This window comes from Puma concolor, chromosome D3 (genome assembly GCF_028749965.1).
Source record: "Puma concolor isolate L17-30 chromosome D3, mPumCon1.1.hap2, whole genome shotgun sequence".
NCBI classification, from domain to species: Eukaryota; Metazoa; Chordata; class Mammalia; order Carnivora; family Felidae; genus Puma; species Puma concolor.
In genome coordinates, this window is record NC_141678.1 from 10201575 (window position 1) to 10226828 (window position 25254).

Genomic DNA, 25254 nt, shown 5'->3' on the forward strand with positions numbered 1-25254 from the left:
TGAAATGAAGAGTCAGACACTTAGCCAACTGAGCCAGTCTAGTGCCCCTGGAATTATCTTTAAAATAACAGATGTGGCTGGGGCTCCTGGGTGGCTCAGTTGATTAAGCCTCCGACTTCGGCTCTGGTCATGATCTCGCAGTTCATGGGTGCAAGTCCCACACTGGGCTCTGTGCTGACAGCTTAGAGCCTAGGGCCTACTTCCAATTCTGTGTCTCCCTCTCTCTGTCCCTTCCCCACTCGTGCTCTGTCTGTCTGTCTCTCTCTCTCAAAAATAAATAAACATTAGGGGCACCTGGGTGGCTCAGTCGGTTAAGCGTCCGACTTTGGCTCAGGTCATGATCTCGTGGTTCACAGGTTCAAGCCCCACGTTGGGCTCTGTGGTAACAGTTCAGAACCTGGAGCCTGCTTCATGGGATGTCTCCCTTTCTCTCTGCCTCTCCCCCGCTCATATTCTGTCTCTGTCTCTCTCTCTCTCTCTCTGTCTCTCAGAAATAAATAAAACATTTTAAACATTTAAAAATAAATAAATAAAATAAAAATAAACATTAAAAAAAATTTTTTTTTTAATAACAGATGTGGGGAGCCTGGCTGGCTCAGCTGGAAGAACATGTGACTCTTGATCACTCTTGATCAGGGTCGTGAGTTCAAGCCCCACAATAGGTGTAGAGATTAAATAAATAAATAAATAAATAAATAAATAAACTTAAAAAAAAAAATAGCAGATGTGAGGAGAAAGCAGTAAGGTACAAGACAACTATAGTACATCAATAAATTACTATGTAGCCACTAAAAATTATGTTTATAAATTACTATGTAGCCATTATGTCTTTAGGCAGCACCTGGCTAACTCAGTTGGTAGAACATTCAACTCTTGATCTCAGGATCATGTGTTCAAGCCCCACGTTGGGTGTAGAGATTACTTTAAAAAATAACAATAATACGGGGCGCCTGGGTGGCGCAGTCGGTTGAGCGTCCGACTTCAGCCAGGTCACAATCTCGCAGTCCGTGAGCTCGAGCCCCGCGTCGGGCTCTGGGCTGATGGCTCGGAGCCTGGAGCCTGTTTCCGATTCTGTGTCTCCCTCTCTCTCTCTGCCCCTCCCCCGTTCATGCTCTGTCTCTCTCTGTCCCGAAAGTGAGTAAACGTTGAAAAAAAAAAATTAAAAAAAAAAAATTAAAAAAATAACAATAATAAATACATAAATAAATAAAGTTTTTATTTTTAAGTTTATTTATTTATTTTGAGAGAGAGAGGGAGAGAATGAGAGTCCCAGTCAGGTTCCGCGATGCAAGGCTTGAACTCATAAGCCATGAGATCATGACCTGAGCTGAAGTTGGACACTTAACCAACTGAGCCACCCAGGTGCCCCTAAAAAAAATTATGTTTTTAAAATTTTTTTTTTAATGTTTTATTTATTGTTGAGGGAGAGAGAGACAGAGTATGAGTGGGGACGGGGCACAGAGAGAGGGAGACACAGAATCCGAAGCAGGCTCCAGGCTCTGAGCTGTCAGCACAGAGCCCGACGCGGGGCTCGAACCCACGAACCGTGAGATCATGACCTGAGCCGAAGTCGGATGCTCAACCAACTGAGCCACGCAGGCGCCCCCCAAAAATTATGTTTTTATTTTGAAATTATAAAAATGTACATGAATCAAGTTTTAATATACTATATGATGGGTGGGTGAGGCTGTCCATGTATCATTTCTTTCTCTAAATTCTCAGCCACAGTTTGGGAGTGCAAGAACTCTGTAACATTAACAAATTCAGTAAAAAGTAAATACACAGAAAAAATGTATGTTTTTAAGTCTAATTTGGCAAAATTGCTCCCAATAAGTGATTAAAGGATACAAAACTGTGTATAGTATATAATCTCAATTTTGTTTATATATAAAAATGTGAACTGAAGGAAATAGTAAAAAATTAATTAATATGACTATTTCTGGATGGTACAATCAAAGGATACTTCTTTTCTCTTTTACACATATGGGTGTTTCTCTGTTTACAACACTCATTTTTTACTTCTTTACAAGAAAAAAGTTTTGCATAACATAAAAATACAATCAATTAATGAAATTAAATTAAAAGTTAATATCAAGTATTTTTCATAGTTTATTTGTTTTTAAAATTTTTAACGTTTATTTATTTTTGAGAGAGAGACAGACAGACAATCCAAGCAGCAGAGGGGCAGACAGAAGGAGACACAGAATCCGAAGCAGGCTCCAGGCTCTGAGCTGTCAGCACAGGGCCCGATATGGGGCTCGAACCCATGAGCCATGAGATCATGACCTGAGCCCAAGTCGGACACAACCGACTGAGCCACCCAGGAGCCCCTTTTCATACAGTTTAAAAAAAAGAAAAGGAGAGAGAAGTAGCTGCACATAAAAGAAAATTTTAAGACAATCTGAGTCGAAACAGTCTACCTAACAACTACCATGCACTAAGAACACACTTCAGGGGCCAGGGTGTCTCTTCCCAGAGCGGGCAGCTCCCTGGCGATGCTGGCCTCTGGCAGCATCCCCAGATCATCAAAATAAGAAGTTGCTCTGTCCTGCCTAAATATGCACATGGTCTGATTAACTGGATTACTGACCAAAACGAGTGGATGTCAGAAGACAAGGAAGATCAAGCCACAAGACAGGTCCTCTGAAGCGCAGGGATAACAGCGAGGCAGCACTAACCGAACACTCTGGCTTGTTTCAGCTGACCATGGTTCAGCATGCATTCCCAGGTACCCAATTACATCTACTGGCTTCCTCTTACAGAGCAAAAGCCATTGGCTTAAGCAAATAATAAAATCAAGCAAATCCATGAGTTCTAGAATAATCTCTATGAGGGTGTAAGGAAAAGGGGTCCTAACAAACACTGTCACTCAGGAGTATAAACTAAAACAGTCACTTTGGAAAGCAATTTGGCAATATCTATTAAAACTTAAAAAAGGGGCGCCTGGGTGGCTCAGTGGGTTAAGCATCCGACTTCGGCTCAGGTCATGATCTCGCGGTCCGTGAGTTCGAGCCCCACGTCGGGCTCTGTGCTGACAGCTCAGAGCCTGGAGCCTGTTTCGGATTCTGTGTCTCCCTCTCTCTCAGACCCTCCCCCGTTCATGCTGTCTCTCCCTGTCTCAAAAATAAATAAACGTTAAAAAAAAATTAAAAAGATAAATAAATAAAACTTAAAATGGTCACCTATGACCCAGGATTCTACTTCTCAGGAGCCACTGGAGAGAAATATTCCAACATGTGCACAACAGATATGCAAGGTAGGTACTGAAGGACCAATTTTCATAGTGAAAAACTGAAAACAACCAAAATACCCATTGTGGTAACCTGAATAATGCTCCCTACCGAGATATTTAAGTCCTAATCCCCAGAACCCGTAAAAGTGATGTTGGATGGCAAAAGGGATTCTGCAAATGTGATTAAATTAAGGATCTTGAGATGGAGAGATTACCCTGGATTATTTGGGGGGGAAAGGGACTCCAAAGGTCCTTACAAAAGGGATGCTGGAGGAGCCCATTAAACAAGATCTGTGATGACAGGCCAGAGACCAGACTGACACACTCTGAAGACGGAGGAAGGAGCCACTAGAAGTTGTGGTCAAGGCCAGGGAACAGATTCTCCCCTAGAACCCGCGGAAGGAGCCAGACGTACCCACAGCGGGCTTGGACCCGGTGAGACTCATTCTGGACTTCCGGTTTCCAGAAACGTAAGAGTAAATGTAAGAACAAATTTGTGTTGTTTTAAGCCACTAAGTTTGCGATGATTTGTTAGTATAGCAACAGGAAGCTAATACACCCATCAATCGGGATGTCCCGAGCAGCTCTTAAAAAAAAGAAAAACGCGGTAAAAAAAAAAAAAAAAAAAAAAAAAAAAAAAAAATGTGGTAGATCTATAGAGAGAGATATAGGAAGGTTAAAACATACCATTTAGTTTAAAAAGTTACAAAACGAGGGGCACATGGGTGGCTTAGTCAGGTAAGTGACTGACTTCACCTCAGGTCATGATCTCACGGTTCGTGGGTTCGATCCCCACATGAGGCTCTGTGCTGACAGCTCAGAGCCTGGGACCTGCTTGGGATTCTGTGTCTCCCCCTCTCTCTGCCCCTCCCATGCTCTGTCTCTCTCTGTCTCTTAATTATAAATAAACATTTAAAAAATGGTAATAATAAATAAATGTTACAAAAATTTTTTTAAAAGTTGAATGCTTAACTGACTGAGCCACCAGGCACCCCTGTTTTTCTACTTTTTATGAGGATGTATTCATGTATTCATTTAAAAAATTTTGGGGAGGGGGCGTCTGAGTGGCTCAGTCAGTTAAGCGTCCGACTTCAGCTCAGGTCATGATCTCACGGTTTGTGAGTTCGAGCCCCACATTGGGCTCTGTGCTGACAGCTCAGAGCCTGGAACCTGCTTCAGATTCTGTGTCTCCCTCTTCTCTGCTCCTCCCCTGCTCATGCTCTGTCTCTGTCTCTCAAAATAAATAAATAAACATTAAAAAATTTTTTAGTAAACAAATAATAATAATACATTTTTAATGTTTATTTATTTTGACAGAGGGCAGAGAGAGAGAGGAGAGAGTGAATCCCAAGCAGGGTCCACACTCAGTGCAGAGCCCAACTCAGGGCTCAATCTCACGACCATGAGATCATGACCTGAGCTGAAATCAAGAGTCAGATGCTTGGAGTGCCTGGGTGGTTCAGTCGGTTAAGCTCCTGACTTCAGCTCAGGTCATGATCTTGCAGTTCATGGGTTTGAGCCCCGTGTCGGGTTCTGTGCTGACAGCTCAGAGCCTGAAGCCTGTTTCAGATTCTGTGTCTCCCTCTCTCTCTGCCCCTCCCCCACATGCACTCTGTCTCTCTCTGTCCCAAAAATAAATAAACATTAAAAAAAACAAAAAAAAAACAAAAGAAACTACCACTTTCTGAGAAAAAAAATTTTTTTTTAAAAAAACAAAAAAAGAGATGCTTAACTGACTGAGCCACCCAGGCACCTCCGTTTTAAATTTTTTTAATTGAAAAAAATTCTTAATTTAAATTTAAATTAAAAAGATTGTTTGATGGATACATAAATTGTGTTAAAAAATTCAAGATCAAAGTAGCAGTTATATAATATCCGCAGTCTTCTCTCCTTTTGAAGTAACTATGCATTTGTCCCATAGTTGATCACCTGCTGTTATTTACATTTGTCTAGAACTATTGAGTAAACATCTTAGGAAGCAGACCCCACTCCTTGTGTTCATCCCACAAGTACCGTTGTAAAACAAGATGGAAAAAGGGGAGGGAGGAGAAAGCACGGGGCCCTTTCGGGACTTGACATGCCTTTCATAATTATCACCACAGGTAACTTATTACTTGGGAAAGAACAGGTGCATGACAATCCACCCAGTAGCCCTGGCCAACAGGTGGCATTTTGTGACAGTCAATATGGAAGCCAAGAAGACAGATAATAATCAAAACTGATTTATTTAGCAAGAGCTTAGACATACAATTGGAGGAAAACTGAAATGTTATCTCATCTGTCTAGCCATACTGCAAACAATTGGGAAGGAAGAAAATTCCAGAGGCATCATATACACACAAAAACCCTACCATCTCCACTATCCACTACAAGAAAATAAAATCCTGTTGAAGGCACAGTTTTGCTTTCATATACAATGCTCAGCTGACTGAATATGCAATAACTTCCCAACAATGTAGCACCTTATAAAGGCAGTTCATACACTGTAAGTATATAAATAAGCACATCCCTCCTTATCTGGTCCTTACGTTAACCCTGTTATTGCTCTCCTCTTACAGATGATGAGACAGTTAAACATGATTTTAAAGCCTGGACCCTGGGCTAGAGTCAGACCAGCTTCGCTACTCACTGTATGACCTTTGTCAAGCTACTTCATTTCTGTGCCACTGTCTCCTCATTTGTAAGTAAGGGTAACAATAGTAACAACCTTAGCAGGTTTTTGTGAGTGCTGAATGAGATCATGGGTGTCAAGTGCTTGGCACAGAGCCTGGCACACAACATGCTGACACTGTGGTCAGGGTGGTAAGTAGAGGTGGGGACAATGATGACAGAGAAGTTGCAGTGGAAGAAGAAACCAGGGATTACTAAAGGCGTGGCATTTGCCCAAAGTCACACAGCCGGTAAGGGGCAGAGCTGGAACTTCAGTCCCAGTCTGACTCTTCAAACCTGACTTTGACCTCTAGGTAATTCTGCCTCCCACAGTCCTCAGGTACCTCATTCTAACTTTATAGCTAACCAGACAAACCTGAGAGCTGCTTGAGCCATTTGTCCAAGCTCACCAGCTCTTCTTCCAGGGCTCATTTCTTTCTTTCTTTCTTTCTTTTTTTTTTTTTTTTTTTTTTTAAGTTTATTTATTTGGGGGCAGGGAGGGGCATAGAGAGAAGCAGACAGAGGATCCGAAGCAGGCTCTGTGCAGGGCTTCAACTCACAAGCCGTGAGATCATGACCTGAGCTGAAGTCGGACACTTAACCGACTGGGTGCCCCTCTTCTTTCAGTGCTCATTAATTACATGGTAATTAATTCTACTGGTGAGCAAAGGTAGTTTTATTCACTTATTCATTAACTCTTCCCAATTGAGAATTTGGAATTCTATAAAAGTACATAAGCCCCTTCCAAAGCATTCTGACCAAAAGATAAAAAGGCTGGTGGTATCTTCCTAGGAGAAGACATCAACATTTATAAATCTAAATTATCATCTCAAAGGTTTCATGTGAGTGTATCCTAAGCATTCAGAGCCTTAACTTATTCCAGGGCATCTGGGTGGCTCAGTCAGTTGAGTGTCTTGACTTTGGCTCAGGTCATAATCTCATGGTTTGTGGGTTCGAGCCCCATATCAGGATCTGTGCTGACAGCTGAGACTAGAACCTGCTTCTGATTCTGTGTCTCCCTCTCTCTCTGCTCCTCCCCTGCTCACTCTCTCTCTCTCTCAAAAATAAACAAACATTTAAAAAAAAAAAAAAAAAAGCCTTAACTTATTCCAGATGATCAACTCCTCCCTTACTTAGTAAAACAACAAACAAAAAATCCTCCTGAGCCTTGGTTCATTTCCTAGATAGTATCAGTAAAGCATACTGGGCTTGTGTGGAGTTTGTTTGTTTGTTTGTTTGTTTGTTTGTTTGTTTGTTTTAGTGAGATCAAACAGGCATACAGTAAACTGCATACAATTAAAACGTACACTTTGATGAGTTTTGACCTATGTATATATACAACCATAAATCCATCACCATAATCAAAACAGGGAGCACATCCATCACCCAAAAGTTTCCTCGTGCTTTTTTATAACCCCTTTTCCCATCCCTTCCAACCCACCTTCATTCCCAGGCAACCACTGACCTGCTTCCTGTCACTATAAATGAGTCTGCATTTTCTAGAATTTCATATAAGTGGAATCTTACAAGATGAATTCCTGTTCGTCTAGCTTCTTCCACTCAGTATAAATCGCACTTGTTTATCCATTCACCTTTTGGTGGATGTTTAGATTGTTTTTTCCAGTTTTGGGCAAGCACAAATAAAGTTGCCCTGAACATTCATGTTCAAGTCTTCTGAATTGGTGTGAGTATGCAGGTATGGGGTGGGTCCTTATAAACAGAATGAAAAATCCAGAACACTAACCAAAATGCCTGAGTTCAAAATTAATCTCCACTGTAGAGTATAAAATATCTTGGCCAATTTGGGACAGTCAATTAGCTTCCCTGTCAACATCCATATATGCAATGCCTGCCCCCACTGGAGTTTATAAGGAAAATGAGATAGGAAGCGGAAATCTTTTGGAACTTCCACAGATAAGCTATTGCTTTTTTTCTTGTAAATGCCCTTAGAAAAACAAAAAGACTAACGTTCTATGAAACGTAATGCAAAATGCAATATTTGAGTTGTCATTTTTAAGTTCTTAAGAATTTCTTCAATTTATATTTATTTCACACTTAAAAAAATTATTTCCTACATGCTTTCACTTTCTGCCAACAAGATAAAATTAAAATAAACACAGGTAGCTATTTTAAACACCCCAAAGAAACCTCACTCTGCATTTCTAATACACGGCAGTGGATTCAAAGTCCTCATCTACCAGCCCTACTCGATCTGCATCCCAAGCTCTCCATCTCCTATCACTCTCCTCTTCCCCTTGGCTTCCTGGGCTCAGAGCACCAAACTAAGGATGCTGAGGATGCTTCCCTCTGAGGGACTTGGCTCCTCTGTCTAGGATGTACTTTCCCCAGGAGCCATATGGTACACTCACTCTCTCCTCCTTCAGGTCTCTGCTCAAATGCCATCTTGTGCTTTCCTGTCCTGCCCATCCTACATGAAACGGAGCCCTTCCCCCCATTCCTCCCTATTCCTCCCCATTCCTCCTACCCACCTATACTTGTCTCCACAGCACTTATCATTTGACATATTACATATACATAATATGTGTTTGATTACTGGTTATTGTCTATATCCTCCCACTAAAATAAAAGTTTTTTAAAGACAAAGATTTTATTTTATCCTCTGCTGTGTCCTCAACACCCAGGACAGTGGGCCCCACCCACTGCTGAATTCTACAAATACTTCAAGAAGAAATGTGTTGATTACACCCTATTTATTGATTTCAAAAATAAATGCTGGGGGGCCTGGCTGGCTCAGTTGGAAGAGCATTGATCTCAGGGTCATGAGTTCAAACCTGCCCTTGGGTGTAGAGATTACCAAAAGAAAAAAAAATAAATAAACTTAAAAAAAAAAATTCTAAACTTCTGTTTAGAATTAACTAGGAAGAAATTTTAATTCAAATGTTGTGCTCTTGCTTAAATTAAAATGCTAAGTCAATGTTGATCTACTTTGTAGCATGGGTTCTTTTTTGAAATTGACATTTAACTTTGAGCAGCACTTACACAGTGAAAAGAACAGTGGAATTCAAAGGCAGGATAACTAGCTTCACTGCCAAGTCATAGCCTCTCCTGATCTCAGATAACTTCTCTCTAAAATGAGGGAAGCACTTATCTCCAAGGTCCCTTCTTGTTGCAAGGTTCTGACACTCTACTGTAGTTACTGCACACGTATGCGTTAAGTTTGCCAATCATAAATTTGTTGGCTTAAATGTTTGTTTTTTTAATTATTTCTGAGAAGAAAGGTGGTGGGGCGCGGGGGGAACCAGAGAATCCCAAGCAGGCTCCGTGATGTCCACACACAGCCCAACAAGGGGCTTGATCTCACAAACTGGGAGATCACGGCCTACACCAAAATCCAAAGTCAGACGCTCAACTGACTGAGCCACCCGGGCTCCCCATAAATTTGTCAGCTTAATCCAAATTTGTCATGATCCGAAACCGTCACCTGAAGGACTCTATGTCACTAGAAAACCCTGTGGAAATATGGCCACTGGTTAGCCAGGTGTCCACTGCAAGGAGAGGCTTGGAAGACTTTGCAGAGGTGGCAGCATTTCAAAAGTCAGTTTTTAAAAAGGTGATGAACTTCTAAGCTTCCTCAAATATGAAAAAGAACACATTACTAGAAAGGGAATAAAGATACCTGTTCACTACTCTATCTTTAGCCAGTTACGAAATTTTAAATAATTACAAATATGAGTATCCTACTGCATGGAAAAACAGCACAAGATTACGATAAGAAGCAGATGTGTTGGAGACCAACAGACCTGGGTTAATGTCCTGGCTCCGCGTGAGGGATGTTGAGCAAGTCACATACACACTCTGCGTTTACTTGCCTCATCTGTACGGTGGGTGTAACATTTATAGTTGTTACAACGGGTAACAGTATTTAACTACCAGGATCCTTTGGGGAACTTAATAAGATGATGTTTGACACACAGGATACCCTTAGGATTGTCATTAAATAACTAAATGCAAGTACGCCCACACAAACACAAATCTAATAGCCGCAAAAACATTCTTAGCTATCCATTTCTACTGATACTATATAGCCCGTATAACGTGGAAAGAAATGAAAAAGTTCTTCACCACTGACAGTCATAAATATTTATCACCCATACACATACTGGTTTCTGAGAGGTCAGAACCTACATTTTCTTTAAGAGTGTTTTAAAATTCACCAAGCCAGAGAGGTTCTTTCTTGAAGATCATTCTTCTGTGGAAACAGCTGACAAATACTCAATACATTTATGCAGTAAACATCTTAGGAAAGCCAACTTAATAGCTCAGGTATTTTTAACTACTCCTACCTTCTTAATACTGAAAATAAATAAACTACATTACGTATAAAATTGTGGGATCCGTGAACTTAGTCTCTAAGGAACAAAGAGCATCCACTTCCCACATTTCAGATACAACAAAGTCAATTAAATAAAAAGATTCCACCATCATAGCATAATGCCCTTTGAGTTTTCAACCCATAAGACACTCAGACGCTTCCTTTTTCTAGAATAGGCCCAAATGAGACATAATAAAACTACGATTCCATGTTAGGAATTCCCTACCAACTTGTTATCTTCCCTTTTCGGTGGCCAGGAAGTCAATTAAGAGTTCACAATGGGAATGCTGCAGGCTCCAGCTCAAATCCAGACACAAAACACAGGGGAACGCACTCGCATCTCAAGCACGCCCAAGCGTCTTGGCCACCGCGATCTGATCGCTACCGTTTCCAGAAACACACAGTAATGGGTTTTAATCCATTTCTATAAACGTTCCTTGTGCTGCAAGCCAAAGTGCATGCAAAACCGCAAAACACAAAAGATTCCTCACATTCCGTTTTTAGCCAGAAGACAAGGCCATCCTCCCCGCGCCCTACGCGCCCTACCCCAGAAAGTCCTCCTTGCGACACTGAGAATTTCATGAACCCCCCGGTGCTACCTACACATCAAAATATCATCCCACAGGGTGGAGGGGGTGCAGCGTCAGCATCGGCTGGCCTCGATGAAACGATACAGCCAGTATTCTCACCTCTGGGCAAACACGAAACCAAGTGAAGTCGGTGGAAAGTTCTCATCAACCGAACATATTTGGTTTCCTTCTGCCCCCAAACCCGACATCACAATTGCGGAGATTTGCTTTTGCACCTGCCACGGCCCGTAAGCCTCGGCTTCTCGGCGACCCTCGAGCTCACAAAAAAAAAAAAAAAAAGGCCTTGAGGCCTAAAGCGCCCGTGACCCTTTGCGGAGAGCGCAACGTAGGGCCCCTGAAGCATCACCCTCGCTGTCCACACTGCCCGCTTCCCTGACAAAGGCCCCGTGTCAATCCGAGGCACGGCACAGACAAGTTGCTGGATTGCCCATCACGGACCGACAGCTGCCACCAACCTCCCCCGGGAGAAAAAAAATCCACACAGAACTGGGAATGAAAAAGGGCGAGGTGTACAGCGTTAAAATTAAAATGTCCCCAGAGCTAAGCAACCTGGGTGTGCCCTGGAAGTGAGTCCGGGGGGTCCGTGGGGGGAGGGGAGCGAGCGAGCCGGGGAGGCGCCGGTGGCTCCTCCAGAGCGTGAAGGCCGTGCCGGGTGACAGTCTAATAAAATGCCGGGTGTCGGAACGTTCCCAATGAAACCACAAACGCAGTCCCCGGCGGGCTTGAGGCCCCGAGGCGGCAGGGAGGCGGGCGGGCTGCGGACCTGCGGCCGCGGCCCCCCACCTGTCCGCCCCGCGCCCACACACCTGCCGGGGGCAGCCTTCGGGGGACCTCGGGGCCGGGGTGAGGCAGAGGCGTGACGACGGCCCCGATGCCGGGGATGCGGGGCGGGTGGGCTAATCTGCTGGCCGAGGCCGGGGAGCAGCCTCGCTCACCTCCAGGTCGGTGTCGGCGGCCTCCGGGGCCCCGAGGATCTCGCTGGGCAGCTCGGCCAGGTCGGTGACCCGGATCAGCCCGTCGTGCAGGAAGATGGTCTCCTCCTTCACCGAGAGCCACTGCGCCGAGTCCGCGGCCGCCGCCGCCGCAGCCGCCGCGGCCGCCGATGAGCCCATGGCCCCGGGTGAGGGCTTGGCGGTGAGGAGCAGCCGCCCGGCCCGGGAGAGATGCGAGCAGGAGCCGCCGAGATCACCAGTCCATAGCAGCAGCCGCCGCGCCCGCCTGCAGCGCCCCGCTCGCCGCCTCGCCTGTGCAGCTCCGCCCTAGGCGGTCCGATCCGCCATCCCCCCCCACCCCCGGCCCCGGAGACCCCAGCCCCGCCGCCACCGCCGCCGCCCTGAGGAGCAGGACCCGCCTCTGCCGCTCGGCAGCCAACTGTCAGTGAGACGCCATGTTGGGGGCGGGGCTCCCGGCATGCCCTGCGGAGCGGACAATACAGGCTCCGCCCACCCGCCTGGCCCCGCCCACTCCGGGCCGCCAGGGGCTCACAGGTCTGCAGGACCGGTGCTTCGCCTCTGGCTCGGTCTTGCCCTCCGACTGACCTTCCCCGCCTCCTCTACCCCTAGCCGTTTGGGGGCGCCCTGGGTCTGCTGTCCACCGGGAGAAGCCGCCGCCTCCCCTCCTCTCCCTACTCAGGTGTGCACCCCTTGCAGTGGCCAGAGCCCCCAGCCTGGGCAGAACATAGCGGTTCACTCCCTGCTGCTTTCACATTTCAATGAGATAACGTGCACAAATCCGGCACGGTGCACGCTTGTTCACAAGCACTTGGGAGAGCCTCACAGTAGGTACTTCATAGTTACTAAACTGTCTAGGAAACAATAAGCACTCAAAACCTGATGAAAATAGAGGTGCCTAAGTGGCTCAGTCGGTTAAGCCGCCAACTTTGGCTCTGATCATGATCTCCCGGTTGGCGGGTTCGATCCCAGCCTCGAACTCTGTGCTGACTGCTTGGAGCCTGTTTCAGATTCTGTGTCTCCTTCTATCTCTCTGCCCCTCCCCGGCCTGCGCTCTCTCTCTCCCTCTCTTTCTCTCTCTCAAAATAAATAAACATTAAAAAAAAAAAAAAACTAATGTAAATAAAGCACTGGTCACAATGCTTGGTGCCCCAAGTCTGGCACTGCATTAAGTGTTCCCTAGTGGGAGTTGAAACTATTGTTATATTCCATCAGTATTTAACACTGATTGACATGCACCTTAAAAATAAGCACGCAGGCCCATTTTAGGAAAGAACTATGTGTGTAGAGAAAAATGTATTTAAGAACACATACCAAATTGTTAACATGAGTTGCCATGCAGAGAGTAATGGTTGAGGTGAATGTCATCTTTGTATTTTTTTTACAATTAAAAAAAAAAGCACTCATTGGTATCACAGAACTTGAAAATGTATGTCCACAAAAAAAAAACATGCACACAGATGTTTCTAGCAGCTGTATTCATAATTTCCCAAACTTGGAAGTAACCAGGATGCTCTTCAGTAGCATCCAGGCAATGGGATATCATTCAGAGCTAAAAAGAAATGACCATCAAGCCGCGAAAAGACATGGAGGAGACTTCAAGGCATATTACTAAGTGAAAGAAGCCAATCCGAAAAGGTGACATAGTATGTGATTCCAACCATAGGACATTCTGGAAAAGGCAGAACTGTGGAGACAGTAAAAAGATCAGTGGTTGCCGAGGTTTTGGGGTGCGGATGAATAGGCAGAGTGTGGAGGGTTTTTAAGGCAGTGAAAATACTTTGATACGGAAATGATGGATACATGTCATTATTCATTTGTCCAAATGCATGGAATGTACACCACCAAGAGCAAGCCATAATGGAAACTATGGACTTTGGGAATGATAATGTGTCAGTGTGGGTTCCTCACTTGCAACAAATGTACCATCTGGTGGGGGATATTGAAGATAAAGGAAGCTATGCATGTGTGGAGGCAGGGAGTATGTGGAAAATCTCTGTCCCTTCCTCTCAATTTTGCTGTGAACCTAAAACTGCTCTGAAAAGTAGTTTTCATAAAGAATAAATAAGTAAATGAATCACAAGGACATTAAGGTGCATTCCCTTTGATCCAGCAATTCAGCTATGAGGAAGTTGTTCCAAGGAAATAATCAGACCCATTGTCAAGGATGCACACACAGGATGGACAGGTCCGTATTGTTTATAAGAGAAAAAATTATAACCAGTCTAAACATCCACCAATATGGAAATGGTTAACCATAATAATGGTATATCCATAAGATGAAATATTATGAAGCCATTCAGAATAATGTTTGTGAAAAATATTAATGCAAGTGAATGTTTACAATGTATTGCTAAATGGAAAAAAATCAGGCTAAAATAGTAAGGAAAATTTGGAATTTAACTATGTCTATGTACCATTGCATTTTTTAAAAAATTTTTTTAATTTAATTTTGAGAGAGAGGGACAGAGTGCGAGTGGGGGAGGGGCAGAGAAAAAGGGAGACAGAATCTAAAGCAGGCTCCAGGCTCTGAGCTGTCAGCACAGAGCTTGATGCAGGGCTCAAACTCATCAACCAGGAGATCATGACCTGAGCCAAAGTCGGCCACTTAACTGAGCCACCTCGGTGCCCCTACAATTGCATTTTAAAAATGACACAGCATGTGTGACTGTAGATACAGAATAAAAGACTGGAGGATATCATGCCTGATGACATATGGGTAAATTTCAGCAATGCACTGACTGGGGGACCTATGGTTTGTGCTTTGGAATGTTTTCCCAGTTTTCTTCCTAGAGCGTGTGTTACATTTGAGAAAAGCAAAAAAAAAAAAAAAAATTTTTTAAAAAGCTATTGAACACCTAGGAATCAGAATACTTCTATTCATTTATCCACCATAACACCCTTCAGATGATTCATGAACAGCCCATTGTACAAGAACTGAAGCTCAGAATTAAGTGACTTGCACCTGCCTAGGAATTGACAGAATCAAGATTTGAACCGATAGCAGGCTCCATCCTGCACTGCCTCCCTCCTAAACAAATAATTCTTATTCATGGCACTGTTAACAATCTCATGCCTCTTATAACGTTAAATTTCAATTTTATGATACTTATTCCACAAGCATTTGTTGAGCCTCTAGTAGATGTCAAATCCTGGGAAGCATATAGAATGGAGCTATATCTGAATCCCTGAAATAATACAGGAAAAATGGACTCCCTGCTCTCAGAGAGCTGGACAGTTCTAATAATGTATGTCAAAGATATTCCACAGAAAGATGGCTATGCTTCTCTTATTCTTTCAACAAATATTTCTTGATTCCTGCTGTATAACAGACATTGTGCTAAGGCAGAAAACTCTTCTCTCAAGGAAGACAACAATCTAGTGAGGGAGACAGACAAGGAGCAAAGAAATACTAAGTCCAGCAGTTCAGAGCAGATCAGTGCCATGAAAACAATGAAACAGGCCAATGGAATAAAATAACATTTCACAACAACCCTAGGAGAGAGGGAGTATTATTGTCGTCTCTTCCAGTTGAGACACCAAAGCTCCACTGGATACTTCGCTCAATGTCTGACAACCAATGACTATCAAAGCTCAGATGTGAACCCAGGTCTGTCTCATTCTACGATCCCAGCTTCCTTATTTTGGCTGTAAAGAAAGCACTTCTTTTCTTTTGCTTACAACTTCCCAACCTAATGCCAACCATCACAATTTTTAAAATGCTCGGGTTTTAGAATCTAAATAACCATCGGTGTAACTCAGAGAAACATTCTCCTGCTCTTATTTTTATATTTCAAGATCAGGAGTCAAGATGCCCAGAAACTATTGTCCTTCACCCTAATTAATGAAAACAGCACATACCCAGGGCTGAAAGTCTTTAGACTGCATAATGAATAGTTATTTAATATTTTAGCAACAGTAATTAATTAGTCATAGGACTGCATGCCTGCCACCATACCATGATGAGGCAGCTGATGAATTAATATTTATAGAACCCCCTCTGGAAAAAGACCATTTACTGGGAATTTCTAGAATGGTCAGAAAGACAAAGAAAGTCCCCGGTCAAAAGAACTCTATGCTGGAAGCCCGGATGCAGAGAATCCAAATTAATCAAGACAACACACACACACACACACACACACACACACACACACCTATGCACACAGGAAACATCCATTCATAGGTTCATAGAAAAAAAGGTTTATGGTTTATGATTTATTTTCTTTGGAATTGTCCTTTCCACTCTTCCATTCAAAAATGAGGTTGAAGTATCGAGATGGGAAGAAAAGAGAAGGTTTTGACTGGGCAACCCTAAGTTGGAAGCAAACAAGCAGCATGAGAAAGCAGGAAAAATAGTGTTGGTAGGTTGGACCTCAGTTTCTCTTGGGAAGCATCTCCCCAAGAGAGAGCAAGCTTGTTGATGAAGACCATCTCCCTGCTGCCCCAGCTGCTGACGTGATGTTCACTGGCCTCAGCTCAAGCTGGGGCCCCTCTGGGATTTTGCAATATCTCTCCCTTCTGCTGGCTTTTCTGTACCAGCTGACGGTCTAAAATGAGCCTGTAATCCTTACTGGGCTCACAAAATACGAGTGTGGAGTGAAGATAAGTGGTCCTTGAAAAGCCTTAATAAAGCTTGAAATAGCTTTAAACAAAGCATCCATGTTAATTTTTAAGGTTTTTCAAAGCACCAAGGGAAAAAACACATGCACACATCTGCTAAATAGACACACACACTGACAGAAACTGTGGGGGAGATTGATTATTTCCATCTCACTAATCACAGTCTCAAAGAGGAAACATACACCTACTTAAAATCTTTTTTTTTTCCAAATGATCTGGTAGATCTTGTTCTTTTTTTCTTTTTCTTTTTCCTTTTTTTTTTTAATTCAAGGAAGATTATTTCGGATCAGGGGTGGGTCTATGAAGCGGCAGGGAAAGGAAATAGGATGAAAGATGTATTTGAAAACGGAGAGGGAGAAATTCTCCTTGGCGCTCCTTTGAATTACCATCGCTAAGGGACCAGCCTCCACGTTGATGAAAAGCCCAAAGATGAGGCAGCATTGGGTGCAGCTCTCATTGGTAAAATCAAGCACCTTGGAGCTCTGAAAGTTGCTGTGTCCTCTCGCGCCCCCCTGTGGGCACCAGAGGCCTTGCTGCGCCGGAATTTAAAAATCTGACTTTCCGGGGCGCCTGGGTGGCTCAGTCGGCTGAGCGTCCAATTTTGGCTCAGGTCATGATCTCACGGTTTGTGAGTTCGAGCCCCGCATCAGGCTCTGTGCTGACACAGGGCCTGGAGCCTGCTTCGGATTCGGTGTCTCCCTCTCTCTCTGCCCCTCCCCCACTCATGCTCCGTCTGTCTCAGAAATAAGCATTAAAAAAAAAAATCTGACTTGCCAATTTGCAAAAATCTCCCCTGCTGCAAAAATTTAGAGGAAGAAATGGTACCTCCCCCCCCACACACACACAAAGGAAAAGTGAGCAAAAGACACAATCGTAGAGTTTTCACAAAAAAACAAGCACTCTATGTTTTCATTAATTCAGTATTCCCTGAGTGCAAGAAGTCCTATCTGTGAGGGGGGGAGTGGAGCACATAGAGCAGAGACACCTGAGTCATATTTGGGGTGAGACTTGGGGGCCAGCAGGAGATCTAAAGCAGTGGTTCTCAACCGTGGAGAACCTACGTGATTTTTGCCTACCGGGGACATTTGGCGATGCCTGGATGAGTTTTTTCATCATGAAGGGGTTGAATGCTACTGACATCTAGTAAATAGAGGCCAGAGATGCGGCTAAACATTCTAGAATGCACAGAACAGTTCCCCCCTTCATGTTGACATTTGCATGCAACCCCCAAATGTCATTAATGTGGAGGCTCAAAAACTGACCAAAAGTGAGGACTGTAGTCAGGGGAAGGGTAGCAGTAGAGTTTTCCAAGCCTTCAGAATAGCATGTGTAAAATCTAAGAAGTGAGATAATAATGTACATTTAAAATAAAATAGTATGCAGCCATTGAAAAGAATAAATTTGAAGTTTTGACAGCAATATAAAATATTCATGAAATAGTATTCTACGAAGAAAATCAGATGTATGTAGAAATTTACATACATCCATAGGAACTAGATATGCACCTAGTAACTTGAAAATGGTTGTGTCTGATGAGCATAAGGGTATTTTCTCTTCAATATCCTTGTTACGAAGGAATTCGGTCTGAAGCAGCATTAGGATTCCAGAGTCACACCGGTGGGGGTTTTTATTCCCCACAATTTTAGTATAATTCAAGCTTGTGCCCTGGAAGTTACTTATTTTTGTGTCAGCAAGTTTCTTTCCCGTAAAAATTCACATCGGAGGTTCTAATGAGTTAAAAATCACTAAGTTGGGGGGCTCCTGGGTGGCTCACTTGGTTCGGCGGCCTTCAGCTCAGGTCATGATCTCATGGTCTGTGGGTTGGAGTCCCGCAACGGGTTCTGTGCTGGCAGCTCTGAGCCTGGAGCCTGCTTCCGATTCTGTGTCTCCCTCTCTCTCTGCCCCTCCCCTGCTTGCTCTCTGTCTCTTTCTCAAATAATAAACATCAAAAAAATTAAAAATCACTTAGTTGGTCAGATTCCTGCAACTGTCCATTTACTAACATATTTTAGTTTTCCCTTGTGTCCTCTAGACCCATGTCCATACAGAAGCTTTTGAAAATGCAAATATGATTATCCTCTGGCTCTAAAATCCTGATCTCTCTTGACTTCCTCTGTTGCCCCACAAAATCCTCAGGATCAAGCTCTTGTTGGGCTACAGCATCAGTTCTCATGGTCCTCACCCCCTCTCTACCCACTGAACTAAAATACTCCTAGTTCACAGACTAGATATCATCATCATTCCCTTCTCTGGGCTTTTGCTGTAGTCCCGTGGTGGATTGGAAAATGTCTTCTCAATTCTTCACTTTCTCCCTTTATTAAAATTATACAGCCATGCCCTTTGTTATGAGACTGTACTAGTTGGAAGAGTGTTCCCTCCAAATTCATGTCCATCCAGAATTTGTGAATGTTTCCTTCTCTGAAAATAGGTTACATTACAGATATAATCAAGTCAGAATGATGTTATGCTAGATTTGGACACCAATCCAAAGACTGGTGTCCTCATAAGAAGAGGGAAATTTGGACAGACACAGAGACAGAGATCGGAGTGATGCATCTAGGAGCCAAGGAACGCCAAGGATCACCGGAAGGAAATAACCCTGCTGACACTCTAAATTTGCACTGCCAGCCTCCTGAACCGTGGGACTGGATTTGTTGTTTTAAACCGCCCAGTCTATGCTGCTTTGTCACCGCCGCCCCAGGAGACTAATAGGGCAATTTCCCCAAACTTCCCATCAGAGCAGGTCAAATAGATCTCCCCTCCCCACTGAGGTCTTGGCCATGTGACATGCTTCAGCCAATGGAGTTTTAGCAGATGAGCAGAGGTTAAAATGTCTTTGTGTCCATTGGCACCCGCTTTGGGAGTTGCTGGTCCCCAAATGAGACGTGGCAGAAATGAGCCACCAGCCCCTAGCCTGGAGCTGAGCCCTCCAGATCCCAGCCCCGAAGTTCAGCCAACCCACAGCCTACCCACGGACCCTGGAGGGGTGAAACACATGCTTTTTATTGTCAACCACTAACAATACTGACATTTGTTTTTTGGTTAATCCCTAAATCCTGAGTGCCTGGCGTGGTGCTTAGAATAAAGTAGTTGCTCCATAAAGGTTCTTAGTGCTGAATCTGAAGATGCTGTGCAAGACTCCACACATTCATTTGCAAGGTGGTTTTACGGTTTGCGTGTGCTACCCGCTCCCTATGCTCCCACCTCTCGGCTGCTTCTTCACCTCTTCTCAGTGTCCCTCGTGATCTAAGAAGGTCACCCTGGCTTCTTTCAATTTCTTTACCAATTGTGTCGTTCCTACTGCTTGGCCTTGGCACTTGCTGTCCCCTAGCCTAGATGCACTTCCTCACCTGGGAAGCTTGTCAAACTCCTCATCCTTCAGGTCTCACTACCTCAGAGAACTCCCCTGGCCTCCCCAAACATCACAAATCCATCTCTTTCTCAATGTCTTTCCACACTATACCTTTTAGGATTAGTTAACTTCAATTAAATAATTACCAATGCAAACGTAGATGCTGGTCTCCCTGGCTAGACTGTAAGACACATTATGTCTACCACAGTGCTTGGCACATAGTCCGAAGAATCACTAGAGGCACCTGGGTGGCTTAGTCGATTAGGCATCGGGCTTCCGCTCAGGTCATGATCTCACGCTTTCTGAGTTCCAGCCCCAAGTCAGGCCCACTTTCTCTCTCTCTCTTTCAAAAATGAATAAACATTAAAAAATTAAGGAAAATAAAAATAAAGTAAGAAGAAAATCACTAAATGAATTAATTCCGAGTCATCTTTTGTAGGGCAGTCCACATGTAGGGAAATTAATTGAAACAAGGTTCTGCTTTAATCATCTGAGGGGCAGCAGAGGACATGGTTAAGAGCATGCGTCCAAGGGCCAGACAATCCAGGTTCAAATCCCATTTGGAGGAATTACTTAACCTCTTTGCACCTTAGTCTTCCCATCTGTAAAATGGAGCGATAGTGAAAAATACAAGAACCTGCTTCCTATAGTGGTAGTAAGGGAGTTAAAAGTATGTATCTTTGGGGCGCCTGGGTGGCTCAGTCGGTTAAGCGTCCGACTTTGGCTCAGGTCATGATCTTGCTGTCCATGAGTTCAAGCCCCGCGTCGGGCTCTGTGCTGACAGCTCAGAGCCTGGAGCCTGTTTCAGGTTCTGTGTCTCCCTCTCTCTTGGACCCTCCTCCGTTCATACTCTGTCCCTCTCTGTCTCAAAAATAAATAAATGTTAAAAAAAAATTTTTAAAAAGTATGTATCTTTTTAAGAAAAATTTTAAATGGTATTTTTAATGTTTATTTTTTTGAGAGAGAGGGGGTGAAGGGGCAGAGAGAGAGGGAGACAGAGGAAACAAAGAAGGCTCTGTGCTGACAGCACAGAGCCCGATGCAGGGCTTAAACTCACGAACCATGAGTTCATGACCCAAGCCGAAGTCAGCCACCCAGGTGCCCAGGATTTAAAAGTATAGCTCTTAATGTGAAAAGCAGTATGGTGGTCCCTCAAAAAATTAAACATCATTACCATACAATCAAGCAATTCCACTTTTTCTTAAGATTGTCAACGCAAAGCCCAACATGGGGCTTGATCTCACAAACCATGAGATCATGATATGAGCTAAAACCAAGAGTTGGATGCTTAATGGACTAAGCCACCCAGGCCCCCGCTTAAGATTTTAACTAATCTCTACACCCAACATAGGGCTTAAACTCGTAACCCAGAGATCAAGAGTAACATGCTCCATGGACTGAAACAGCCAAGTGCCCACGCTTCTTTTTTAAAGGTACTGTTTAAAATAACTTTTGGGGGGGGGGGGGCACCAGGGTAGCGCAGTCAGTTAAGCGTCTGACTCTTGATCTCAGCTCAGGCCATGATCTCAGTGTGTGGGTTGGAGCCCCACGTCGGGCTCTGCACTGATGGCGTGGAGCCTGCTTGGAATTCTGTCTCTCCTCTCTGCCCCTCCCCAGCCTATGTGCTCTCTCTCTCTCAAAATAAATAAACTTAAAAAAAAATTTTTTTTAATGTTTATTTTTGAAAAACAGAGCACAAGTCAGGGAGGGGCAAAGAGAGAGGGAGACACAGAATCTGAAGCAGGCTCCTGGCTCTGAGCTGTCAGCCCAGAGACCGATGTGGGGCTTAAACCCATGAACCGTGAGATCATGACCTGAGCCAAAGTTGGACACTTAAATGACTGAGCCACCCAAGCAGCCCATAATCTTCAGAATTTTTATAACCTTGACACCCAACGTGGGACTCAAACTCATGACCCTGAGATCAAGAGTTGCATGCTTTACTGACTGAGTCAGCCAGGGGCCCCCAAGCAATTTCAAACATGATTGAAAGCAGGGACTTGAGTAGATCTCTGTATGTCATGGCCACAATAGCTTTATTCACAGTTGCCAAAAGGGAGAAACAACCCAAATGTGCATCCATAGGTGAATGAGTCAACAAAAGGCAATATACCCACACAAAGAAATAGATTTAGCCATAAAAAGGGATGAAGTTCTGACACCAGCTAGAACATGGATGAACCTTGAAGGAATTATGCAAAGTGAGATAATCCAGACACAAATACTGTGTGATTCCACTTATGTGAGCTACATAGTATTCTCTGTATTAATGATATTCATAGTATTCTATACCCAATCTATGGCTGTGTCTCCGTCTAATACAGAGAGAACAGGTAGAATAGAGGTTACCGAGGCTGGGGGGAGAGGGAAAGGGGAGTCGTACAGGACTTCAGTTTAGAATGACAAAAACGTCTAGAGATGGATGGTGGTAATGGTTGCACAATACGAACTGTACATTTAGAAAAGTTTAAAATAGTACATGTTCTGGGGCGCCTGGGTGGCGCAGTCGGTTAAGCGTCCGACTTCAACCAGGTCACGATCTCACGGTCCGTGAGTTCGAGCCCCGCATCGGGCTCTGGGCTGATGGCTCAGAGCCTGGAGCCTGTTTCCGATTCTGTGTCTCCCGCTCTCTCTGCCCCTCGCCCGTTCATGCTCTGTCTCTCTCTGTCCCAAAAATAAATAAACGTTGAGAAAAAAAATTAAAAAAAAATAAAATAGTACATGTTGTTACATATATTTTACCACAATAAAGTAATTCTACAGAAGTACATACTTTAACTGCTTGGCACATACTCAGGACCACAGTATTTGCTATTGTGATCATCTGAAAGGTAAGTGAATAAGCAGCAAAACAAGGATTCAAAACTAAGTCCTTTGATCCCCAAAGCTCTGACTTTAACCTCTAGTTTCCAATTGACCTGCACTCAATGGTTATTTTTTGAATGTATTATTCCACACCTTTTCCCCAAAGAAATTCCCATTTTATTTAAACGTGTTATTGTTGAGAAAGAGAGAAAGAGAGAGAAAACACAAGTGGGGTAGGGGCAGAGAGAGAGACACAGAATCCAAAGCAGGTCCCAGGCTGAGCTGTCAGCAGAGCCCGATGTGGGCTCAGAACCACATGGTCAGACACTTTGCCACCTAGGCGCCCCAGAAATTCCCATTTTATACTTGTATAATGTATACTTGTACAATGGGGAAAGCCAGAGCATTGTCTGTCCTTACGTCATTTGTACGTTGACACTATTTTTTTTGAATTACACATGGAAGAGCAGCACCGAACTCAGTACAACACTTACTAGAGCCGCCAACACTGGGAATCAGGCCCTAGGCCTTGGTCACTACAGCTTGGGAGGTGATGTAGGCTGAATAATGGTCCCAAAGTGTGTCTATGGCCTAATGCCCGCCCCCCGTGTACGTTACTTCATTTGGCAAAAGGGATTTGGCAGGTGTGACTAAGCTGCACATTTTGACATGGGGAATGTGGTAGAGCACATAGATAGATCTGGTCTTTGTCCCCGATTCCTAACACAGAGCTCTTAAAGCCCATTGAATTTCCCAAGTGGTAGGGGTATCTTTTTTTATTGCCAAGAAGCTCCTTTAGATCATACCTGAGTGTATGCTGATGAGGTGACTTACAGGACGAGACCCTACCCTCAAGAAGGGACCAATCACCAGAAAGCCCAACTGATTATAAGGTGGGAACTTTCAGCCCTACCCAGACTTAAGGCAGGGAGGGAATGGGGGTACTGGGCCTGGGGTTCGAAGAAGCTGGGAATTATAAGGTTTGATGAACTTCTGGGTTGGTGAACACGTCAGTGTTGGAGAGGACATGCAAACTCCATGCTACTCCCCACCCTTACCTTGTGCTATAGACTTCCTCCATTTGGCTGAGTTGTATCCTTTACAATAAATTCAAGTAAGGCGCTTCCAAGTTCTGAGTCATGATAGCAAATTATTCAATCTGAGGAGGGTTGTCAAGTAGCCAGGTCAAAGAGGGATGACCTGGGAGGTGGGAGGGGTCTACTGCTTGTAATTGGTATCTGATGGGCCAGAGAGAAGAGTAGGCTGAAGAAACGGGCCAATCAGAGGGTCTTGTGTTGTGGCCAAGATGATTTTGGAACTGAACTTGAGTGATAAACAGCCACTAAAAGGCCGTAGCCAGAAGTGACATGTTTAGATTTGTTTCAAAAATGTATCCAAGCACATAGCTATGTATCTACTCAAGAGGCTAGAATTAAAAAGATAGGGCACCTGGCTGGCTCAGCTCATGATCTGAGTTTGTGGGTTCAAGCCCTGCATCAGGCTCTGCACAGTATGGAGACTGCTTCGGATCCTTGGTCTCCCTCTCTCTGCCCCTCCCCAGCTTGCGATCTCTATCTCTCCCTCTCAAAAAAATAAACATTAAAAAAGAAAAAAAGTGAAAAAAAAAAAGACCATCATGGGGATGTGACATACAGCAAGGTGACTCTAGTTAACACTACCATATATTTGAAAGTTGCTAGATTGTGTAAACTCTCACAAAAAATTTCCTAACTACATACGGTGATGGATGGTAACCAGACTTACAGTACTGATCATTACATTGTACACCCGAATCTGTCAATTCTCTCAATTAACAAAACTGAAAATACCAAGTGCTGGCAAGGGAGTGGAGTAGCTCACACATTGTTGGTGGGATACAAAATGGAAGTCTTAGCAGTTTCTTACAAAGGTAAACAAACGTGTATTTACCATACAACCCAGCAATCCCGCATTTTCATCCAACAGAAATGAAAACACATCCACACAAAAACCTGTATGTGAATGTTGATGGTGGCTTTATTCACCATCTCCAGGAACTGTGAACCACCCAAAGTTGTTTGGTGGGTGAATTTTAGGGAAGTTAATACAATGATATAATGGAGTAACAAATGACCAAAAAACCGAACCATGAATATGAACAAATCGCAAAAACGTTATGCTAAGTGGCATATTATAAGACCTTCTGTAAAAGGCAAAACTACACCTTACAGAAATTGGAGGACTGCCTGCAGCGGGAGCGGACTTTAGAAGCATGAAGGAACTTTGGTGGTGGTGATGCTTACTGAACTACATAGACGTCACCGGATCGCGAATTTCACCAAATGTTAATCGTCAATTCGATCAACTTTAAAAAACACCCCACCAGGGCCATCTTTCCCTTATCTACTGCCAAAACCTCTAATCTGATGACCCCGTTTAGGGAGCCTGTGGAGAAATGAACCCTTTTTGAGAGACAGAGGTAGAGAATCCCAAGCAGGTTCCATGTCCAGTGTGGAACCTGAGGCAGGGCTCAATCTCACGACCTGAGCCAAAATCAAGAGGCAGATGCTCAACTGACTGAGCACCCAGGCACCCCTGGACACTTTTATACAGACGCTAAACTGGCTCAAACCCCACAGAGGGCAGTTTGACACAATCTATTAAAATCAAAATGCATAAATCCTTACTCAGCAAAAAATAATTCTTACCAGATACTCACCTGTGTGCACACTTGAGAACTCATC

The 25254-nt window shown here is 43.9% G+C and overlaps 1 protein-coding gene across 6 annotated transcripts in view; it reads right to left on the reverse strand.

Moving 5' to 3' along the window:
- Nucleotides 1-12096, reverse strand: part of HECTD4 (HECT domain E3 ubiquitin protein ligase 4) — a 190841-nt gene extending 178745 nt beyond the window's left edge. For all 6 annotated transcript variants that reach the window (XM_086681734.1, XM_086681732.1, XM_086681733.1 and 3 more), the window contains exon 1: nucleotides 11740-12096. In XM_086681734.1, the coding sequence (XP_086537860.1) occupies nucleotides 11740-11916 (177 nt within the window). In that variant the 5' untranslated portion in view covers nucleotides 11917-12096. The remainder of the gene's footprint in view (nucleotides 1-11739) is intronic.
- Between the last annotated feature and the right edge of the window lie 13158 nt (nucleotides 12097-25254).